The 18,214-nt window shown below is 41.9% G+C and overlaps 1 protein-coding gene across 1 annotated transcript in view; it reads right to left on the bottom strand.

Annotated features, from left to right (window-relative positions):
• The window catches only part of TM9SF3 (transmembrane 9 superfamily member 3), a 160,324-nt gene that overhangs the window by 132,255 nt on the left and 9,855 nt on the right, over positions 1 to 18,214 (bottom strand). The window contains exon 2 of the mRNA XM_019502487.1: positions 12,512 to 12,707. Coding sequence (XP_019358032.1) covers positions 12,512 to 12,677 — 166 coding nt within the window. The 5' untranslated portion in view covers positions 12,678 to 12,707. The remainder of the gene's footprint in view (positions 1 to 12,511; positions 12,708 to 18,214) is intronic.

An 18,214-nucleotide genomic window follows, 5' to 3' on the forward strand; every position in this document is an offset into this window, starting at 1 on the left:
TGAGATGTATAGAGGTGAAAAGCCATTTTGGACAATGAAACCTCTGCAATAATTCCCATGCCATGGAGGTGATCTATATCAGTATTTACAAATTACCAGGGATCCTGGTTTTCTCTGATAAAAAAAACCCCCAACAAACCCAATTTTTGGATTAAAAAAGTAACCCAGAATCCACATTTTCCATAGTTAAAATGAAACACCTCACAAAAAACACAAAAAAAAAAAAACCACCCAAAAAAACATTATTTATATTATATATCACCAATTAGTGACTAACAAATTGGATTAGCTTCACTATATTCTTATTCAAAAGGAAGCTAAAACCACTAGGCAATACAAGTCAGTAACATCATCACATAAGACAGGACAGGCCTGTTATTAGGTCCCATATGTGTGTGGAACCTGCAGATCCTCCTTTGTTACTGCTTAAGAGGAGCAAATAGACAACACAGGGCGGGCTCTTAAATTATCACTTCTCAGACACCCCTCATCTTACCAGCTTCCAAGTAAAAGAACATTTGTTTTGGAAATACTAGCCTCAGCTTCCCCCAGAGTGACTCAGATTAAATAAAATGGGTGCTTCCCTCAAGATCTAGTAGAAAAAGCAAAGTCGTGAGTGATTGCTGTGTTCAGGGATTTCCAGATGGATTCAAGCAAGCTGTTCTGCAAGTGTAAATTGCACAGAAAATATGCCATAACGCTTCCTTACTGCTGTCATGGACAGTACATTCCCTCTGTGGTTTAGTGCCACAGCAGAGACAGTCCCAATATGGTTCCTGCCCTGTTAGCTAGCTCCATTCAAATTTATGCCAATTTCCTTCTTTTGCTTTTAGGTGTTTAATTAGGATTACTTTTCTTTTTTATCCCTCAAAGTTATAATACATAATATCTTCAAAGTGAGCTCTCTTGATAGAACATCTTCCTTCCTTCTTAATTGTTTCTGGAAAAATATGACTGTGAATATTTTAATTAACATTTTGTATGGCTAGATAGTGCATGTAAATGTCTTCCTAGGCAGGTCTTCATTAAATTTGCAAATTTAAGTTCACATTGTTCTGCAATGGCACCATTTTTAACCCATCTGTTACGAAAATGCAGTTTGGAACAACTTAATTGCAGGGACACAAAAAAAAGGTTAAAAAAAAAAAAAATAAAAAAAAAAATCAGCCATGAGATAGCCCAACAGCCATGGAAAAGCCATGAGATAACCTAATCAGCCTAATGGTTAATTCATAGGCACAGCCACTTTACCAGAATATTCTCATCAGTGCTACCACCAGTTCAGCTACAGTCCACATTCAAACAGGGATCCAGTCACTCTTGGCACTTCTGCCTGAAAACTGTTGCAGTTTACCACTGCTAGAACTGGTGGGAACTAACTGCCAGCACTCTAAAGTCTCCCACACTTCCAAGAAGACAAAAACATCAAATTCTAGATTTTGATTGCACCCCTTAAAGAGTTGGGACATCTATCACCTATCCTCTCTTTTACCCAACTTAACTATGAAGAAAAGAATAGAAATGAAAACCCACTTGGACTCATTTCTAAACCACCTGAAAAATTCATGCATTCATGGAAATAAACAGGCTGGAGATAAGATAAACTTCACCCTCTTGCGCTGATCCTACACAAGTGTGACAGGACAGTTGATGCAATGAAAAGATATAAATACTTTTACAATAACCAAAATTGACTTTGTTAGAAATGAGCAATTAAAGCCTTAATTAGAAGAGGCTGTACAGCTAGCCTTCAGGCACATATCACAAAGATCTGGTTTCAGAACTCTTAAATTTAAGAATTTCTAATTTTAGACAAGATTCTTTGGGTAGATGTGATATTTTTTATTAGACTGACTAAATAGTTGGAAAGTTGTTCTTTGCAAGCTTTCACGCACAAACACCCTTCTTCAATTCATTTCAATCTCTACTCTTTTGTATTGGAAGAGACCTTACTTGGGATTGCAAACTATTCAGACTCAATGCAAGGATATGCCCTGCTACTATATCCAGGTATAGCGTGCATGTTAACTGAGAATATTCTTTTATTGCACACCACCTCCCCTCCATCCGCCTCCAGAAAATAAGACACGTGGCTTGTATTTGGGAAAGCAGGAAGAAGAAAGAGAGATTTTTCCGTAGTTATGGTTGTATGGAGCAGGGACAGAGCCTAATTTTCAGTTTGCTCATCCTGCCTTTCTACTAAGACAAAAGCTATAACTGAACTGTTGGCAGCTCTTGACTGCTCTGCCAAAGACTGATACTATAGCTACTGCTGAAAACTGGACTTCACAGACAGGTCTACAATTTTGGGGAAAGCTACAAACAGTGTTGCAGAACTGCAATGTAGGAGGACAGAGACCAGGAGTACATAATAGACAGCATAACTGCTGATAGCTTAATTAACAGAACATCAAGACCATTAAAAGGGGGAGGGGGAATCATAAACACCTGTGGACTGAAGAGCAATTAACAGGAAACAGGTATATTATAACTGAGTCATGAAGTCAACTGACCCCCTCACTGCTGCCTAACTAGAAATGCCACTGCTATTGCCAGGCAGTTGGTTGGGTGGAACAGGAATCAAAGGAGAGTGCAACCTCATCACTGCACCCCAATCTTGGAAGCCTAATTTAGGTGAGCATAGTATGAGAGTAAATATAGTATGTAAAGATGCAAAGACAGCTGATGGATATTAATATAATGAAAGATTAGAACTTGGGCCCATGAAGAACCACATTCTTAGGTTGTCAATGAAGAAACATTTTTAAAGAGAAAATGTACTGATAGTTGCACATGGACCAATGAATGCTGTATTTCTAAATGTTAATAAAGGTTTGTGATGTCTGAACATCAAAACAAGATAAGGCAAGATAAGCAAAATAAGGTTTACCCACTTTTTGGAATTAAAGCACATGACAGATAGAGCTGGTAGGGACACAGCTCTAGGCTACAGGAGAAAGAACTTCAGTCATACCACGTAATATTTTATACCTGCTTTTAATGCTAGGTCAACAATACTTTCCAGAGCATTTTATTTTAAAAGCTCTTAACTACAAGGGACACTATAGGCATAGGGAAAGGCAAATCATTCAAATATTAAAAATGAGAACAGTTCATAGAATCATAGGAAATCAGGGTTGGAAGGGACCCCAGGAGGTCATCTAGTCCAGCCCCCTGCTCAAAGCAGAACCAGCCCCAACTAGATCATTCTACCCAAGGTTTTGTCAAGCCAGGCTTTAAAAACCTCCAAGGATGGAGATTCCACCTTTCGGCTCTTTTGGTAACTTGTTCCAGTGCTTCACCACCCTCCTAGTGACAGGTTTTTCCCAACATCCAACATAAACCTCCCTTGCTGCAACTGGCTCCTTGTTTTGTAATCTGTCACCTATGAAAACAGTCTAGCTTCATCCACTTTGGAACCACCCTTCAGGTACTTAAAGGCTGCTATCAAACTCCTCAGTCTTCTCCAAACTAAATAAGCCCAGCCTCTCCTCACAAGTCATGTGCCCCAACCCCTGAACCATTTTCGCTGCTCTTTGCTGGACTCCAACTTGTCCACATCCTTTTGGTGGGGAGGAGGGGCGGGAAGGGCAGTACTGGACACAGTACTCCAGATGTGGCCTCACCAGTGCGGAATAGAGGGGAATAATTCTTCCCTTGATCAGCTGGCAACACTCTTATTAATCTAGCCCAGTATGCTGTTACTCTTCTTGGCAACAAGGGCACACTGCTGACTCATATCCAGCTTACTGTCCACTGTAAGTCCCAGGTACTTTTCTGCAGAGTTGTTGATTAGCCACTCAGTCCCCAGGCTGTACTGGTGCATGGGATTCTTCCGTCCCAAGTGCAGAACTTTGCACTTGCCCTTGCTGAGCCTCATGAGATTTCCTTTGGCCCAATTGTCCTATTTGTCTAGGTCACTCTGAATCCTAGCCCTACCCTCCAGTGTATCTACTACACTCCCCAGCTTGGTGTCATCCGCAAACTTGCTGAGAGTGCAATCCATCCCATCTTCCACACAGTTAATGAATATATTGAACAAAAGTGGTCCCAGGACTGACCCCTGGGGGCTGGAGCACTCCACTTGATACCTGCTGCCAGCTAGACTTTGAGTCATTTATTACCAGCTGTTGAGCCTGACAATCCAGCCAGCTTTCAATCCAACTTAGTCCATTCATCCAACCCAAAGTTCCCTCAGCTTGCTTGCAAGAATGCTGTGAGAAACCATATCGGAAGCCTTGCTAAAGTCAAGTATCCAAGATTGGTTTAGAGGCAAAAGGAATCGGAACTCATGGTAGAGGTGATATCTTTTATTAGATCAACTAGATTTTTGCAAAAAACTTTCTTTAATTGCTTTAAAATCGATTCCTTTTGCTGAAGTCAAGGCATATTACGTCCACGGTTTTCCCCGCATCCACAGAGCCAGTTATCCCATCATAGAAGGCAATCAGGTTGGTTAGATATGACTTGCACTTGGTGACTCCAAACTGACTGCTCCTAATCTCCTTTAAGTGTTTAGAAATGGATTCCTTGAGGACCTGCTCCATGATTTTTCCACAGATTGAGGGAAGGCTGACTGGTCTGTAGTTCCCTGGATCCTCCTTCTTCCCTTTCTTAAAGAGAGGCACTATATTTCCCCTTTTCCAGTCATCTGGGACCCCACCTGATTGCCATAAGTTTTCAAAGATAACAGCTCTGCAGTCACATCAGCCAACTCTCTCAGCACCCTTGGATGCATTGCATCTGGCTCCATGGACTTATTCACGTCCAGCTTTTCTAAATAGTGCCTAACCTGCTCTTTCACCACTGGGGGCTCCCACCTTCTCCCCAAATTGTGCTGCTCAGTGCAGTAGTCTGGGAGCTGACCTTGCCTGTGAAGACTGAGGTAAAAAAGGCACTGCATATTTCAGCCTTTTCCTCACCTGTCACAAGGTTGCATCCCCCATTCAGTAAGGGACCCACACTTTCCCTGACCTTCCTCTTGTTGCTAACATACTTGAAGAAACCCTTCTTATTACCCTACACATCCCTTGCTAGCTGCAACTCCAATTGCACTTTGGCTTTTCTGACTTCAACCCTGCATGCTCAAGCAATATTTATACTCCTCCAGAGTCATCTGTCCAAGCTTCCACTTTTTGTCAGCTTCTTTTTCATGTTTAAGCTACGCAAAGACTTGTCTGATAAGCCAAGCTGGTCACCTGCCATATTCACCCTTCTTCCTGCACATTGAAAGGTTTGTTCCTGCACCTTCAGTAAAGTCTCTTTAAAATACAACTGGCTCTCATGAACTCCTTTTCCCCTTGGACTGGCCTCCCAGGGGATTCTGCCTATCAGTTCCCTGAGGGAGTCAAAGTCTGCTCTTCTGAAGTCCATGGTCTATACTCTGCCGCTCTTCTTTCTTCCTTTTGTCACGATTCTCCAACATCTCTTGGTCACTGCTGCCCATCTTGCCATCCACTTCTACATCCCCCACCAATTCTTTCCCATTTGAGAGCAGTAGGTCAAGAAGAGCACAGGCCCTAGTTGATCTCTGCAACACTTGCAGGAAGTAGTCTCCAGTGATGATCAAGCTTCTCTTTAGTCAACAATTCAGAAATAAGCTGTTATGAACTACTTTCCCACAGCCTCTAAATAAAACCCCAAGCAACCTGTAGAGAGAAAACAAACCTGTCCCTTCTGACTTGTTAATCTGGAGATGTTTTGTATTTGCAGAACTGAAGAAAATAGTTTGAGAAAGGAAATTAAGAGTAACAAATTCTCTTTCCAGCTCTTAACAGATGCTGATTTAAATCATGTGGTCTAAAATAATGGATAGGAAGAAAAATTTAATCTTAAATACATCTGAAAAGGTGAAACGCTCAGCCCATCTGGCTATTTATGTCACTTCAATACAAGCATCTGTACACATCCTTATGAAGGAAACTATTTAAATTTAAAAGAAAAATCCTACCCTTTAGGTGAACAGAAAGCAGCCACTGAGCTACAGATGTCTATCATGTTGCAGGATTATTCAAGTAAGACTTGGGTCACATCACGATTTAGACGAAGTAAACAGAAAGAATGCAGGAACTCTGACCTACCTCCACCCCCAACTCTGAACCTCACGTATCAAATGAATGGCTGATCTAGAAATGGGAAAGAACAAGCAGCTAGCTGAATGGCTTTATATCCCTTTTATGCCTCAAGATAAAAAAAAGCCTCTTCATTTAGCATTTCAGTCACCTACAGCTGTCGTAACAGTCCACTTCCTCCCTTTGCTGTCAACTCTGTCTTTACTTTAAAATTGAATTGAGTTTATTGAAATCCCACTTCTACCCCAACACGGAAAGCTGCAGCTTCCATAGTGGACAGAAAAAAAAATTGACGAGAAGGAGGAATGAGGAATATCTGCTGCAGATCACCACAATCCACTGATTTCATTTTATACGTGAAGATACAAAGACAGACTTCTCCCACCAAAAAGCTAGTATGAAAACTGCATCGTCCATCAGGAACAGACTCACTGTACAGCTTCTCTTTTGGAAGTCAAGCAACAATTTGGAAAACAGAAGAAATAAAAAGGAAAAATTCTTTGGACCTACTTGAAACAGAAACCCCCAGTATTCACCAGTGACCCAAGTCACACAAATTCTATTCTTCATACACAGCTCTTACTGCATTTAAGGAACACTCTTGTCAAGAGACACAATGCTCCAAAACTCTACGCAAAAACGATGCAATTAAAAATAACTGAAATAAATTGGCCTTATAAACGAGAAAAAAATCAGACACATTGTACTTTTACTAAATGAAAGATTAAATGCATTTTTGTTGTAGCATTTACTTGCAGTCAACAGAAACAACAGCCTCTGTCATTCCTGTTACTTACCATTTTCAGACACGTTCTAAAAATTTGGATTGGATGCTGCTTTCCTTCACAACAAAATCCATAACCACCTGTAAATACTGCAGTATGGTAGCAATTGTTTTTGAGTGAATAACAGTATCATTTGGTGGTGCAATCCACTTTTTAAGGGAGAAATGTTAACTTATAATTTATTTTTAACACACAAATAGATTCCCTTGTGCTAACTAAAGCTCTTTAGATTTATAAAATACTCTTTCTGTTTTAACAAATCTGAATGATGCCATAGATCCCGCCCCCCTCAGCTTATGCGGGGGGGAGGAAACGGGAGGAAAAGAAGAGCAGATACTTATTTTGGTTTGGCTTTGTGTAACATTCCCACAATTTACACAGAGGGCCAGGCAGACAGCAAATGGTTAGACTAGTGGTAATCTTTTTGGGTCCCCCATGAGATCTGGCACGTGCACAGGTAATAAGGCAGCTAGCTGTACCATTAAGGGGAAATAAAGAGTCTAACTGGACTTTTAGTATACAAATTAAATATTATATGCTGAGCTAGAAGTTAACATACACCTCCCTAGGCTCATTCACCTATTAGCTACCACTAGATAGAAGGATTGACGAAGGCACAAAGACAGCCTTGTCCCACCAAGAACCTCAGTTCTTTATCCCCAACTGCTAAGAGAAAATAATTAACTGAAACAGGCTGTAGGTAAAATGAAGAATGGTCAATATTTTGTCTCAGTTTCAGCCAGGTTGGCTTCTTAATGAATCAGAGTTCACCCTCATAGGCAAAGAGAGAAAGGGCTTCTCAGTTCCTTCCCTGTCCCTTCTAAAGTCCCCTGAATATTTAAGGCAGGAGAGTTTCCACTACCTTATTGAGCTGTACAACTCTTGGCTACTGTAAAATAAATAAATAAATAAATAAATAAATAAATAAATAAATAAAAAGGGTTCTTCTAAAGCACTTATCATACCTACTTCTACTTAAGAAGTCTCCCAGGAACCTGAAAACATACCATTTGTTGCAGGATATGTGCAAGTTTCCTGCAACAAATGGTAACTTGCCAGATATTAAAGGAATTTTCCCCCCACCTCCAACCCCCAAAATGGTTGATCCATGACAACAGCTGCAGATCCACAACAAAAAAGTTGCTGATTCAAATAACTTTGTTGTGCTAGGACAAATCTGACACCTGGCCAGGTGTCTACCCTCCACAATCCCACAATGCTCTGTTCTACCTCCCCTCCACTTGGAGCCAACAGCTTCACCTCTGGCTTCCTGCACAGCCCACTTAGCACAAGCAGTCAGGAAGACTTGCTGACTGCCCTGCCCCTGTTGCTGCCTGGTGGCAACTAGAGAAGGCAAGGAAAACTAGTGCTCCCCATTCTCAGGCAGCCCAAGAGCCAAATACTTTGAAGAATTGCTAGGTGCCATGTGCTCTTTACATTTCTGGGCATATGGCAGCACTGATAAGCAGGTCCCCAGAGCCAGGCTGTTTACTTGTCTTTTAAAGGTTCCAGTGCAGGGGGGAAGGGGAAAAAGAGGACAGTGAGTAGAGACCCCCCAGCCCCACATAACAGGCCCAGTTAGGAGACAAGGGTGAAGGTGTTCCCTGCAAGAAGCAGTAGAGTCCGATTAAGTGGTCTTCAGCCCCACCACCCCCAATCCATTAACTCCGGCTCCTTGTGAGATCCTCTTTACCCTTGCCTCCAATGCACATGGTGAAGGCAGGGGCTAATTAAGGGCACAGACCCTGGATCAGCCTCTTCCACAGCTCCCCCCCATAGCTACCTGTCCAGCAGCAAAGGTGACAGGGCTCTGTTTAACTGACAGGGGCTTATTGGGACTAATCAGCCCCTACCACCCTTAGAGGTTCACAGGAATCTCCATCACCCTTGCAGCCTGGCAGCAAGAATAAGGGGTCTTCTTGCAACCCTGGAACTTTTAAGGATTGCTGATATTCCCAAACCAGCAACCCATTAAAGCACAAGGAAATTTCAAGGGCTCAGTGGTAGCCTGAGATCAGATTCAGATGGCTTTGTAAGCCCTTCAAAAGCCCCATAATCACCCCCTGCCTGGAGAGCTTCAGAAAAAGGGTGTTGAATGTGTGACCACCCACGGCACTTTATTCTTAGTAGAGCTACACATTTTGTACTAATTTAGCACTATACAAAATAACATCTGGAGGGGGGCCTCAGACAACAACATGAAACTGACACTATTGACAGTTTCATGATTGCCCTAAGGGTTATGAATAGACACATTTAAATTGATTTGTACTGTCAAACTCTGGTAGAGTGAAGCTAACAAGTTATTATCAGAAGCACTAACACTAGAGTTCTGTCTACAGACTCCAGGCAATACCACTACCTAGATTTATATTTAGTACAATAGGATCTTACACAGACTTAAAAAACATTCTAGCTAGTAAAAGCTTCACTTCTACAAAAACCAATATCTTGGATTCCCACAAAAAGAGATTCCCACTTGCCAGCTTTGAGTAGGTTTTAAAAGCCCTGGTTATATGAAGACAATTTATCAATCAATGAACGATCCAATGTACCTACCCAGCAATGTTAAAGGGATTACAGATCTATTAGATTAACTGAAACCAGAACATTATTTCATCTTAGGTAAATGCAAATCCTGCTACTCCAAGGTGTAGTGGGGCAGCTCCGTGCCCAGGACAGCCATACAATGCCTGGGGCAGCACTGGCTGCTGGGGTGCCAATCACAGCAGCATGATCACCACTGCTGTGGTAGCAGTTATTTTTGCACCCCCCTCTCACAAAGGTGGTGCCTAGAGCTGCCCCCAGCTCAGTGAGGGAGGGAGGGAATAGGGGCAGAGTGGTGCAAGGCGCGGGGCAGACCTGTGGCTTATTGGGGGGGGCGTGCCCCCGGATCAGGGCAGGGCAGGGCAGGGCAGGGCAGGGCAAGCAAGCTGAAGGCTGGAGCCAGGGCTGTGCAGGGCTCTTCTCACTGGGGTCTAGGTGAAGGCTATGGAGGGGGCTACAGACACCCCAAACATTGCCATAGCTCCCTCCCAGCGCCACTGCATGCCCTGGCCTTCCCAGAATATGGGGGGAGCCGGAGGTTGAGCCGGGAAGAGCTGGGGCTGCACCAGGCGCATGGTGGCTCTGGGAAGGAGCTACAGCAACATTTAGGGTGGCTGCAGCTGACCATCATGAAGTAATCAACCCATATCCCAGTAGTGGCTGCCACTAGGGTAGCTATTTTTAAAAGCCACAAAGGCAACAATGAATAGTCAACCAGTAAGGAAAACTGGATCATTCTGCCACTATAGCATAAGTCATGCAGCACACATGACAGCATCTTAGGGATTCGCTGTAAAAACTTCACAGAAACAGAGCAGCTGACAAGCCTTTTGCAAACATTTAGAAGCTTCCACTGAATTCTGATGGTTTTTAAGGTCTGGGGAGCTTTATCTGTTTTATCTTTTGTTAAGGACAAATGCAATTTAATCACATTGCAAACTATTTTAAAATAGGCAGCAGCACTTTAAACTATCAAAACTGAAATGTTAAGGATCTGTTTTGTTTTACATTGCATAGTTATTGCATTTCCCATTTTCGAAGATGGGGGGGGAAAAAAAAATCAAAAAAAAATCAATGAAGTGTCAGATTTTTAGTGCTGCAATAATGACATTCCCAGCTTTTATGGTAGCACAGTAAATATTTCAGATGTGAAGTGAACCTAAGTCAATGCAGTGCCATCTTCCCAAATTAGCTGGAAGACAGCTCAAGTGCCTTTGCAACTGCTGTGACATGACATAACTGGGTAGAATGCATAGTCAAGTTTACTTGTGCCAAGAAGAAATTGCAAACACGTTGAAGTGTCAAGATTTGAGTCACGGGCTACAGTTCTGAAGTTCTGAGCAACTTCAGAGAAGACCCAAGAGCTTTTCAGATAGGACTACCCCCTCAAAAAAAGTCTAGATAGACAGACCTGGGGTGGAAAGACGGAACAGGATTCTTCTCCAAACTCTAAACCCTCAGCATAAAAGGCATCTCATTTTAGGCAGACACATAAGAATATGTGCAAACAAGCTCCTTTTCAGGTGCTGAAAGGTTCAGGAAAGATCCTCTACCTTCCAGTGAGATGGAGTCAAGAAGCCTACCATAGAAGTACACAGAGGGGTCCAACAGGAATCCTTACACCTTATATCTTCTAGCAATGATGGAGCTGGAGGCTCCTCAACAGCACACACCCACTAGACCTCATTTATGTCTTCTCTATCCATTTCTAATGCAGTTTTCACAGTACACTTCGCCCTTTCAGGAGAAACTTAAGGTATTTTTTTCCCCCACATAGGGTTATTAAAATTTCTCACTGGTAAATAGAAAGCATGGTATAAATTTCAAAGCATATTCATCCATGGTGCTTAGAGCATCAGATCACATTACTCAAATCATTTATAGCAGGTTACAAACGTTTATACTGGAAAAGTCAAAAAGTTTGAATGCTACAAAACATGGGTTCCCAAAGTTTTTATGCTGCAGCCCAGCAAACCGCAGCCCAGCAGTCACAGCCAAATGCAGCTAGAGTTTCCAGCTGGAAGATAGATAAGCATACCCCCATCCCCCGGGCGGGCAGGTGGGCCAAACCCTGCACTGCTGCAGGCCCTGAAGAAGGAGCTGTGGCCTCTCCACCCAGCTCCGGGGAGGGCACAGTCCACAGCCACTTCCAGTCTATCAGCCAAACATGTTGCGGACTGGCAGCCAACCCACTGTGGCTTGCCACTGGGCCGCTGACTGGGGATTGAGAACCCCTGCTATACAAACAGCATTCAAATATTTATTTTCCTTTTTTGTCATTTGTTTTACACTTGGAAGTTCTATTTCTTTCTATTGATTTGCCGGCGGAGATTAAAAATTAACTGTGAACATCTTTATGTCATTTCCTTCTTTTCAGTCCAAATCCCATTTATTTTCAGCTTTGGAAGCAATAAAGGTTCAAGTATTGCATTATCAAGACAAATTGATGGTACAAAAATTTCTTTTGGAATTCCTATAAAGCAGACTCATTGGAGGCTTTTTGATCCTGTGTTCTATTTGCTTTTTATCTTAAAAGAAAAAATCTTCTGCCTTCCCCAAGAAACCCCCATCAAAATATTGTATATTTAACAGTGGAAGACAAAAAAAAAAGAGCGACGTATTCAACATCAACTTTGGTTGGGTTTTTCAGAGATGATGTTGACCTTAACAGGAGCTTGATGTGATCAGCACAGCTGAAGGGGGGGGACGGGACCAGACACCCCACCCAAAAAAACCCTTAACAATAAACTATCAAAACCCATAACTATTTTAGCTGCATGTTCAACTTTCATTCACCTGAAAACATCTGGGGGGAAAAAGGACACAGTATATGACCCCTCCCAAACCAGTAACAGTCCAGCATACATCCATGTGCCACTGCTGTTTATATGTGAACTGGATCAGTATTGCCAGAAAATACATTTTTGAAATTCCTTAATTCTGTTTAACTGCTTCAAAAGAAGTTCCTTAAATAAGACATAGTGCAAAACTCAGAGTATAACAGATTATCTGCAGTAGCAAATAAGACAAACAATAAGAAAAGCGTGTAAAAAAAATGAATAAACATAAGGAGGTTTTAGTGACTTAAATGCACTTTGAAATACCTACCTTTAAATTTTATGTCCAGACCACTAAACTCCAGTTCAACTCCTTGAAGTGCTTCTCCTAGTGTTTCATGGTAATGGCTGATGCTTTTTTTTGATCCCACACAGAAGGGAAGAGAGAAGTATTTGTATGTCTCTTGGCGATTGTGGTAGGGTCCTACTGTATTCATCCACAAAACAACTTCTTCTTTATCTTGGTACTGAAAGACAAGTACATTAAAACATATGAGAAGCCTGGCAGAGTAAAATGTATTCATTGCTCATTTTATCTAGAAAGGCAGCAGTATGACTATAGCATCCAGAAAAAGGAGGCCAAGCAACAGCTGCACTTCAAATTAACTAGGGCAAAAAGTCACATAGAAAAAAATATTTTTCCTAAGTCCTATGACCACTGCTCTTCATTTTCTTAATGACAAAGTATCAGTGACATCTTAGTTGCAACACTGCCAGAAATTAACAGCACATTACCTTTACTAAAAGGACACTTATTCACTGCACCTACACACAGTTGTTAGTACAAGTAATGAAGATCCCAGGTGGCACGTAGAGAGATTGTAATCCAGTACAAAACCAGCATTCTTCTTCCCCTTAACCCTGAAGTAGCAGAGGCTGGGCTTTGTCTTGAACTTCTCTGAAGGAGCACCCACCAGCTACCTCTGGCCAGTAAATTTAGTCCCAAGTCAAAACACAGTAAATTTTCCAAGCCTTAGTCACAAGAAACTCAGCTTTCTGGATATGTGAAGCTCTCACATACACTATGGGGAAGGAACAGAGTTGGTCAAATGTGCAATGACACAAAATTATTCAAAGTGGTAAAGACCAAGGCAGACTGAGGAACTACAGAAGGATCTGGCACGACTGAGTCAATAGACAACTAAAAGGCAAGTGCAAGTCTATGTAGATAAGTGTAAAGTGATTACACACAGGCAAAAATAACCCAAACTATACCTACATTATGCCGGGTTCTACATTAGCTGTTACCATGCAGGAAAGAGATCTGAGAATTTGCTAAAAACACCAACTCGGTGCTCAGCAACTACAAAAAGGCAAACAAAATGTTGGGGATTTTTAAGAAGGGAATTGTAAACAAAACTGTATTGCCATGCCCCTTTATAAATCCATAGTGTATCCACACCTTAAATACTGTGCGCAGTTCTGGCCCCCATACCTCAAAAAGGATACAGAAGAATCAGAGTAAGTCCAGAGAAAAGCAACAAAAATTATTACTGGTATGGAGAGACTTCTGTAGGAGGAGAGACTAGAGAAGCCAGTATACTCCATTTAGAAAAAAAAAAAAGAGATGCCTGAGGGGGAACATGATAAGGGTTTACAAAACACTAAGTGGCGAAAAGAAAGTATATAGGAAGTTATTATTTACTAAATCTCTCACAATATAAGAATCAGGGGTCAGAAAATGAAACTAGTAGGTAGTACGTTTAAAACTAACGAAAGGAATTTTTTTCTCTCACATAAAGCATAATTAAAGCATGGAACTTACTGCCACCCGATGTTGTGGAAACTGACAGTTTAGCCAGATTCGAAAAAGGACTGGGCAAATTCTTGGAGGAAAGGGGCTTCAGCAGCTATTGAGTATGGGAGTTAGGGGTGCAGCCTCCGAATTAGAACTTCCTAGGCCTCAAGAGCTAGAGGCTGCAAGTGCAAGAGGAATGTGGAAAATACCCTGGTCATACCCAGTTCACTCTCTCTTTCACCACCCACTCTTGGCCACTATGTGACACCGGATACTGGGCAAGATGGACTATAGTCTGACCCAGTGAATGACAATTCATATGTGAGTATGTTCTCAGATAAATGCATCCAACATGCAAGCATAGGGAGGCATGAATAAATAAATATCAAAGCATTTAAAATTACTCCTGGCACTTTATGCTTCAGTAGCATGTTAACCCTGGCTGGTTCTGTGTTACAGTTAAAAAAAAGAAGTTAATTTACCTTCAGCTCTTTTCCCCCCACCAACATCCTTTATATAAATAGCTGTCCTATCAACCAGGCAAAGCATGCAAGTCTGATTTTTAAGACAGGTTTAGATGCACATAGCTGTCTATGCATATGCAAATCTAATCTGCAGTCAGACTTACCAGTTAGAATTCAGGCCCTATAAATGCTCACAAATAAAAACCACTCTCACTACATTGAAATTCACACAGTTGGAACAAGTTAGAGTGGGAAAGGAAACAACAGTTAGTCAAAAGTGTATTTTCTATTACACAATTAAGACATTGAGTATAACTGTACATTCTCTCTTTCAACTACTGAATAAAGGTCCTTAACCCCATTTATTTGGAATAATCAACTTATACTGCCAGGGGAGCCCAAAATAATTAGCTGCAGACCAATATAGAATACTCTAAATACTTGAGGTACAAATGATTATAAATATTTTTATTCTAATTCATGGATTTAAGCCAACATGTTCTGAGCAGTCATGCCAGTCTCCCAACAAACATCTCCAAATCTGCCTAATATGCTATCATTGCCAGAGCAACAGCAACAGAAAATGCTAAACATCAGAACAGTTTCACTGTTGCATTCTGAGCAATAATACAGACCAGATACTTCTCAGCTTTTATTAAATGGTTTGGGAAAGAAACAAAACTACAGAGGTAATTTTGGATGCAGAAATAAAGAAAAAGTCTGTGAGAGGAAGACAAAAAAAGGCAAGAAATCCCCTTTACAGCAACACATGCAGTGTTATGAGTATAGCATAAAGACCCTTATTTGAAGGAATTTGAGGTGAAGGAAAAAAGTACAGCTCCCCTCACTCTAAACTAGCAACCAAGACACTGCTCCCAGCTTCTGCTGGGAAACAGAAACATGTTACCTTATCTTCTCCTTTTGTAATGCCTGACTTGACTTCTATACCTAAAAGCTGTTGACCACAGTTTTCCCGGCCTCACTCAATGTTTTTAATCTCTCAAGACCCAAGCACAATACTATTTCTTTTAGCAGAAGAGATAAAAATGGTAGCACATAAACAGAGCTACAGTTTTTGTACAACTTCCACTCAAACTGTGGGAGAAGATTTGGGAGGTAATATCTGAGGAAGGGCATTTTACACCCAAAAGCGTGATTAACATCTCTTTCAACTGTAAAGTGGTCCAATAAAAGAATCTCACAAAAAAGCATCTTAGCGGATGCCTTGCTGAGGTCAGCTGACCCCAGCCATCTTTCCTGCCCGAGTACAAGGGGGACTGGACCCAATGATCTGTAAAGTCCCTTCCAGCCCCTAACATCTACGAAACTATGAAATCTTGCTTCTTTCATGCACGGTCTTTCCCTGCATCATCTCAGCTACAAACGCCATGACAACAATTATGAATTGTATCAATTTTCTGATATTTCTGAACACATTTCTTTGGCTGTGAGAAAAAGCAAATGATGTTTTGGTTACTATTTTAATAATGCCCTTATTTGCAGCTCATCTGTTACAGAATGGGGATGGCCACCTTTCTTAGAAGTGCTGCAGCTCAACTTAGAATATAGTAACCCAGCTTGTTTACACAAGAAATATTGTGTATACACAAGTATTAAAAGGACATTAACCAAAGCCTCATTTTTGTGTTTCAGAGCAATAAAAGATCGCCAGACATTCGTGGTATGTTCATTCCTTCACTTATCCCCTAAGCAGATTGTAAATTGTGTGATTATGTGGTCAGCTCTTTGGGGTACTGCCTGGTTAGCACAATTAGATAGTCACCTCAATTAGGGTTGCTAAATGCTAACATAATACAAAAGAGAACAGATATGTAAGCAAGTGACAATGTCATTTTCTTCATGCTGACCCCAAGGTGCTGTCATCCTGGCCTGGAAAGGAAAGGGACCAATTAAGTATTACAATGGATTTCAGCCTACGTACACAGTCCTTTCCTCTCAATGAAGACTGTGATGGTAGCAGGGTTCCATGGAACACAGCCTGAAAACAGGTATCCATTTCTATCTGCATAAGGAAATTCAGGCCACTGTCTCAATACATATGTCACCTCAAAGATGAAATGAGGATGGAATATCAGATTTTTCTAAGCTTATGGGTCAAACAACTATGATCTTATTTAAGATGTGTAATTACTGAAAAGATGCTTGTATCACCTTTGTATCCGAGCCCTAATTACTAGCATCTTCCCATCTATTGGGAACAAAACATGCAAAAGCAATCATTAAAATACAGTGAAATATTTGCCATGTCCTTGTCCTCAAGAAACTTCATAGTTCGACACATGAAACATCCTATTTTATAACCTCCAATTAAGCCTCCAGGCTTCAAAGAGCAAAATGATCACAGAAGGACAGCTTCAGTCATTCCAGTAAGAAATAACAACACCTCAATGTTTATCACACTCCCTTACCACAATTTCCAAACAAAGAAAGCATTAAAAATAAGTAGATAGCCAAGACATGGCAACCATAGAGAAAAGAATGCCTCATTCCAACAAGGACAGATTAATCAATGTATTTTAGGCTACAAATCCTTTGGACAAGGGACTGTCTGATTTAGAAAGCATTATCTAGCCATACACGGCCATCAGCGTAAATGTTGAGTGTGGGCCATGTACCCATTTTGCAGTGATAATATCCCTCATACACCCAAGTAGTCTAAAGCAGTGATTCTCAACCACGGTGCTGTGAGATTCTTTCAAGAGTGATGCAGAGTGCCATACAATGTTAGCACTTAGGTGCACAAACTTGATTTACAAAATAAAGCCAGAGATTTCAAGTAGGAATCCATAGTGTCCAAAACACGGTCGCGTTCTCTGCAACAGAAAAACTGCTTTATTATTTTTCTGCAGTTTTTACTTATTTTATTTATTTATTAAACTAAAATCTAGCATTGTTCATGGGGTGCCTCAAGTTTTAAAAGGTTGGAAACCACTGATTTATAGAGGTGCACTGATACTTCGGTCCAATATCGGACGGGCATCGATATAAAGAATTGAGTGCAACGGAAATCAGCTTTTTTTGCCCAATGAAGCCGACAATGTGCCCAATAAATGCACTGTACATGTGCACAGCTGCAGCACAGTACATAGGTTGTGAGAAGCGCAGCCCGGCAGCTTAGAGAGCTGTGTCCAGCTGGTAAGTCTGTGGTGGAAGGGGAGGGGTGTGTGGGGAAAGATCAAGGTCCCTGCGGTAAGGAAGGGAGTGGGGCTGGGCCAGCGGCTGCCCAGCCAGGGTGGGGTGGGGTGCAGGACAGAGCCACAGCTCATCTGGGGGTGGTTCCTACCACTGCACACACCCTGAGGCACAGGGGGGCATGTGCCCCTGGATCTGTGTGGGGAACAGTGGGACAGGCTGCCGCTCCGGCCTGGGGCCACACCAGGCTCTTCCCGGTACGGAGTTGGGCCAGGCTCCACTCAGGGCAGGTGGCAGCAGTGCTGGGAGGGAGGGTTGGGGAGGCTATATTGAGTTTTGGGGTGGCTGGAGCCCCCCCACCCACAGCATCGCCACCACCCACCCCAAGCACAGCCCACTGCTGCCCACCCCCAGCCCATAGCAGCAACTTGCCCTGTCCTGCACAGACCCAGGGCCATTCCCCACTCGTACCCGCTAACAGGGATTTGAACTGAAAAATGGGTGTAAGTCAGTAAAAACCAAATGACTTAGAAAAAATAAATAAATCAGGGAATTTATTGGGGGGGGAGGAGGGGGAAACAAAACAAACAAACAAAATCAGTAAAAACTGAGAATGTGG

This window comes from Gavialis gangeticus, unplaced genomic scaffold (assembly GCF_001723915.1).
Source record: "Gavialis gangeticus isolate Ggan-Ray unplaced genomic scaffold, GavGan_comp1, whole genome shotgun sequence".
Lineage (NCBI taxonomy): Eukaryota > Metazoa > Chordata > Crocodylia > Gavialidae > Gavialis > Gavialis gangeticus.